Source organism: Trametes versicolor, assembly GCF_000271585.1.
Source record: "Trametes versicolor FP-101664 SS1 unplaced genomic scaffold TRAVEscaffold_9, whole genome shotgun sequence".
Taxonomy (NCBI): domain Eukaryota; kingdom Fungi; phylum Basidiomycota; class Agaricomycetes; order Polyporales; family Polyporaceae; genus Trametes; species Trametes versicolor.
The window spans coordinates 1565786-1570846 of record NW_007360329.1 but is presented as its reverse complement, the minus strand read 5'-3'; the positions used below and the strand labels follow the sequence as shown (position 1 = coordinate 1570846).

General features: G+C 63.0%; 1 protein-coding gene across 1 annotated transcript; it reads left to right on the top strand.

The window, feature by feature from the left end:
* Positions 1-2116: 2116 nt before the first annotated feature.
* Positions 2117-2417, top strand: TRAVEDRAFT_50402 (uncharacterized protein; the record flags this gene model as incomplete). The annotated part of the gene is made up of 2 exons (XM_008042949.1): positions 2117-2168; positions 2227-2417. The coding sequence occupies 2 exons, from the start codon at positions 2117-2119 to the stop codon at positions 2415-2417; spliced, it is 243 nt and encodes an 80-aa protein (XP_008041140.1).
* Between the last annotated feature and the right edge of the window lie 2644 nt (positions 2418-5061).

Genomic DNA, 5061 nt, shown 5'->3' with positions numbered 1-5061 from the left:
CACTGCGTACGGAGTGAGGAGCGGCTCCGCGGTGGAGACGAGATGCAGTGGGCGGGTCTGCTGGACATGCAGGACCGTGGACGTCAACTGAGCGTGCCGTGCGCCAGATCGCCGGACGAAAAGCCTGAGATACCGATTCCCAAAGTCTAACCAAGCAAGAGCACGGAGCACAACCTCCACAAGAACTCCAACGGTCTCCAAGACGGACGGATTGAACAAGCACCACGAAGAGCCACGAAACGATGCGGATGGGGAGATGGCGAAACGACCTGTCGCTCCACCGCGCGCCCGCGTCCATCTGCACCCGCCACGCGCAGAACGTGCCATATGCGGTAAGTGAGTGGGACGGTGCCTGGGCGCCAGGCGCAAGTTTGCGTCGGTCGCGATGCACACCAGCGCCCGCCACTCGCAGGCCACGGTGAACGTTGCGCGCGTCCGGGCATGTCGTCATCGCGTCGACCGTGTAGACGCGCGTCGATCTTGGCTTGCTCGCTTGCTTCGGTGACGACGAAATACACCTCACTAGGGCTGCTCAATTCTGGCCGGACGTGGTCGCTGGTCACTCCAGAGGATGTGTCTTGGCTTTGATGGACCTAAGCGACAGTAAGCGAGGAGGTGCAGGACGTCGAATTGTCGCGGTCGCCGGCGGTCGCTTGAGTTAGGCACGTCCCAAATGCAGTAATTATTTGAACTCCTCCCCAAACCTCTCCAGCTCATGGAGGCGTTGTGGGCGATAGGGGAGCCAGTTGAGGACGGAAAAAACCAGACGGACGTGGACATCCACACGCACTTTCACGCCTATCTTCAATGCAGTCCAGAGGCCTATACACCCCAATACACAGACGACAGGAAAACCACCCTACGACTCTCCCACTAGGGTCAGGTAGGGTTACACCGGTCGCAGGACTTTTCGGCTATTCTCGCTTCAGTCCATCAGCTCCATCAAACGAGCTCTGCAGTGACCAGCGACCACGTCCGGCCAGAATTGAGCAGCCCTACTCACTCACTCACTCACTCACTCACTCACTCACTCACTCACTCGGCTCTCGCTAGCTCGACTCCCTGCGTTCTCTGCTGCACGCCCTGCTCTCCTGCTGCTCTCCACGACCTTTCCCGCTCGCCTTTGCACCGCGCTCGCCCTGACACCGACACGAGCGCGCGCGTCCGCGCAGTGTATATCCTTCGCTCGCGCTTAGGCTAGAACTACGTGTGAGGGGGGGTGGTGAGGTCCCCCGTGGGAACGTCTGAGCTCGAATTTCTGACAGCTCCAACCAGGTCGTGGTGGCGCGAGTCGACGCCGCGGTTCGAGCAGTTTCGGCATGTAGCCGTCGAGCTCGTTTCTTCTGTAAATGACGACCTCCTTGTGTGCCTCTATGTCGCGTAAATCAGTCATGGAGGCCGTCGCTTATACGCAGAGAGTGTGTACGTGAGCATTACGGGGCCCATATTTGTTTCATAGAGGTTTTCAAGTGATTTCCCTGGTTCCCGAGAGGCAGCGCAGTCCATCGTACAAATGGTCGTATTTATGTATGGGAAGCGACGCATACAGAGAGGTTTTAAGGGTTTCAGACGCGTCCTAGAACGCGAATGCGCGCGACGCGACTGGTAAGTTGTCCTCTGAAGGCTCGCGTGCCGTCGGCACGTTCAAACTCAGACGTTCCCACGGGGGACCTCACCACCCCCCCTCACACGTAGTTCCAGCCTCCCTTCGGGAGGAACGATTGTCTTCCGCCCCGAACGTGAGGCTGGTTTACGAGCCTAGCTCGCGCTGCTCGTTTGAGCTCCCTCGCCGGTGTCCCACCCTCCCTCGCGCGTTTCCCGCCCTCCCTCGCACATGACAGACTGCATATATCCACTCCGCGGCCGTCCCCCGTGCCAAACCACACCCATATCGCCCGGGAGCCTCGCGTGCTCGCCCGCAAAGTGTGTTTGACTTCGACTTTGCCACACTGCGCCCCTCACATCGTCTGCGGGCTACAGCACATCTCCGCAATTTCGACGATTCCCGCGTCCCGTCCCATCGCCACCTCCCGCGATCTGAGCAGCGCGCTCGGTGCGCTCTCTGCGCACACCGGGCACCTGTCCGCGTGCGGAAAAGTGTCCGTGTTCGCTCGCTATGAGCGGAACAATGCGCGCATTCTCACAGAATGCTTCCCCTTCCCTTGCTCGTCAGTCCTCTCGCTTCTGTTTTGTATTCAGGGGACTCACGGAACACGCGTCCAGCAGGCGCACCCGTTCACGCGATATTCCGCGACGAAAAACTCGACTGTGGCACAAGTCTCACCGACCTCTTCCCCAATTCCGTCTCTGTTTCTCACGGGATCCGCCCGCAAACACTGATCCTGACTCTACGCAGCTCCCTCTATCCATACGCGCAGTCGCCAAGTCTGCCGTCGACGAGCCGCCAACGCCATTGAGGATACGGGCCACGCTCGCCCTTCGTCCAATTAGGCGCTCAAGATATGGACGGTTTCGACGCGGCGTCGGGCTGCGTCTCTCGCAGCCGATTTGGCAACATCGTCAAAATCTCTCGAAAACGGTATGTATAGATAGCCCTCGTACTGTACATACGTCCCGTACATGTTACAGCCCGCGGCGTTCGTCCAGACGCCCGCGAAGCGCGCCGGCGCGTTCGCCCTGAGACAGGCGGCTGCGGCGCGTCGACGACCACCACCGTAAGCACTCGAAAGTGCTCGTGGGACCGTTCCTACTCGGGCCTACGCTCAGGCACACGCACGAGTGGTGCTCGAGCGGTCGTCGCGAGTGTTCGGAGCTTGGCGCGGGCAGACTCATCGCGAGGCCCGCCGACACTTGGCCAACGTCCAGAGTCGTCCCCACCCGTCCGATCCACTCGTCGACGCCCGCGTCGCGCACAACATACGCGTCCGCGTGCGAGGTGGCGCCATCGAACGCTGTCGCGGCGGCCACGTCGACGTCAACGCGCGTCCCGGACGCCCTCGCGAGACGAGTCGACCAAGGACACACAAGGTGAGTTCCCAGTCGCTCCGCGAGAGCTTCCTGGCTGACGTCTCACGTCGTACAGGGCAACGTCGTCGTCGCCGGGCGCGCACCCGAACAGCCCTCGAGCCCCAAGACTCGAGCAGGAGCCCACGAGTCAGCGGGCCCGTGAGGCATGCCGGTGTGCGTGCACAACACCAGACGAGGCATCCCCTGCTCTCGCGACGAGGCCGGTGCACACGTCACCGCGCGGCCTCGCAAACGGCGCCGCGGGGAGGAAGCTATGGAGCGCCCGCCGCAGCCCGCAGACAGTCTCGGGGGCACCCACACGCACCCATCCCCGCCCGGCATCGCGCGCTGCTCGGCCCCGACGACGGCGCGCGCAGGCTGGGTCCCCGGGCTGCACCGCACGCTGGACACGTCCCGCGGCGTCCTCCGACGATCTCCGGCAGCACACGGCCGCCTTCGATGGTCGCACGAGGAGCGCGGACGCGAACAAGGGCGGCTGCGGCGCGGCTGCGGCGGCGACGGGATTGCGCGGCGCGCGACGTCGGCGTGCGCGTGCGCGTGCGTGTGGCGCGCCGCGGTCGACTCCTCGTCCGCGGCGGCCTGTGCTATGTACTACAAAAACACGGTGTGTACGGTACAGCCCTCTCGTCTCCGCACCCGCCTCCCTGTGTCCCGTCGACTGGTGGGTCTGGCACAAACGAGATGAGTCAGGCGGGGACAACGGTGTCGCGGCAGCGGGGAACGTACCTTGTGGTGTGCCGTGCGGCTCTTCGTGCGCGACGGGTCTGCGGCTGGAACAGGGAAGAGAGTGACGACGGGGCTGCGCGTGATGATGAAAGAGGTGGGTGGCACGTACGGACGACGAGTCCCTCGCAGCGGCGGCGACGAGACCAATGGCCAACACGTCGGGAGCGCAAGGTGGGTGGGCTGCAAGTGTGTGGAGTTCCGGTGAGGTGTCGCGGCGCGTTGGTCGTGCTGGCGTGCTGGTCGTGTGCGGCGTCACGCCTGCGGTACGGAATGTGAGTGGGACACGGCGGTGAGGGTGCGCGAGCTCACTGGGGGCGGGTGCATCGTGCGGACGCCGTTTTGCGCGATCTGAAGCCTGCGGCGTGAGCATAGACAGGACGGGTAGAAACCACGTACGGGAGCAGACTCGTACTAGGCGACGTTCGAGGTGGTGGTGGCGGTACTGGTGCTGCAACGACGGGCGAGTTTCAGCATGCAGCACGAAGGGAGGCGGCGGACATACCTCGACGGCGGGCAGATGGATGAGGAAGAGGGAGCAGAGGTGAGTGGTGCGCGCACGAATCCTCCTCCCGTGGGTTCTTATTGACGTCTCCCCTCCGATGTGCACCGCTAGCGAGCAAGGGCGCGAGGGCATGGCGCAGGCCCTTGCGCGTCCGCGTCCTCCGTCTGCGCCATACGAGCCTGGAAACGAGCAGATGCGGGCGCCCCGTGCGCAAGCGCACTCCCTGCCCAATCAGCGGACGGCGCAGGGCGTGCCCCACCTCCAGACTCGGCTCGCGTCGACGGGGAGCTTGGACGCTCGGACGGTAGCGCGGCATGACCACGCCGATGGGCTGAGCGGAGCATGTACATACGTCCCATCAATGGGGCGTGTCGCGGAGGCCCGGGACGAGGGACGACGGCAGACCGACCTGCTTACGGAGGTGGTGCTGGCCCACGCCGAGTCCATGCGGGGACGACGATGGGAGGAGGTGAGAGAGGGGAGAGAGGGGCTTACAGGGCAGAGGCACCCTTCAGCGAACCCCGACAGAGGTCTGGGGTTGCAACAGGGGCGTGCCAGGGAACTTGCCTGAAAGAGGCCAAGGAGGAGGCCGGCGACGAAGGCCAAAGCTGTCCCCAATGACTTAAGTATATTGACTTGACCATCTAGTACAAGAGGTGCTTACCTGTCCCCAATGACTTAAGAGGTCGAGATGGGGAACAGGTGCAGGATCTACTCTGCCTATATACTGGAGCAGGTGCGCACAGACCAGGTACCTATTTGTACGTGTTTGGTACCTAGGGTGAGTATGAAGCATGTGACCAACGATCAGGTGACCTGTAGCTAGACTAATACCTATGACGTCC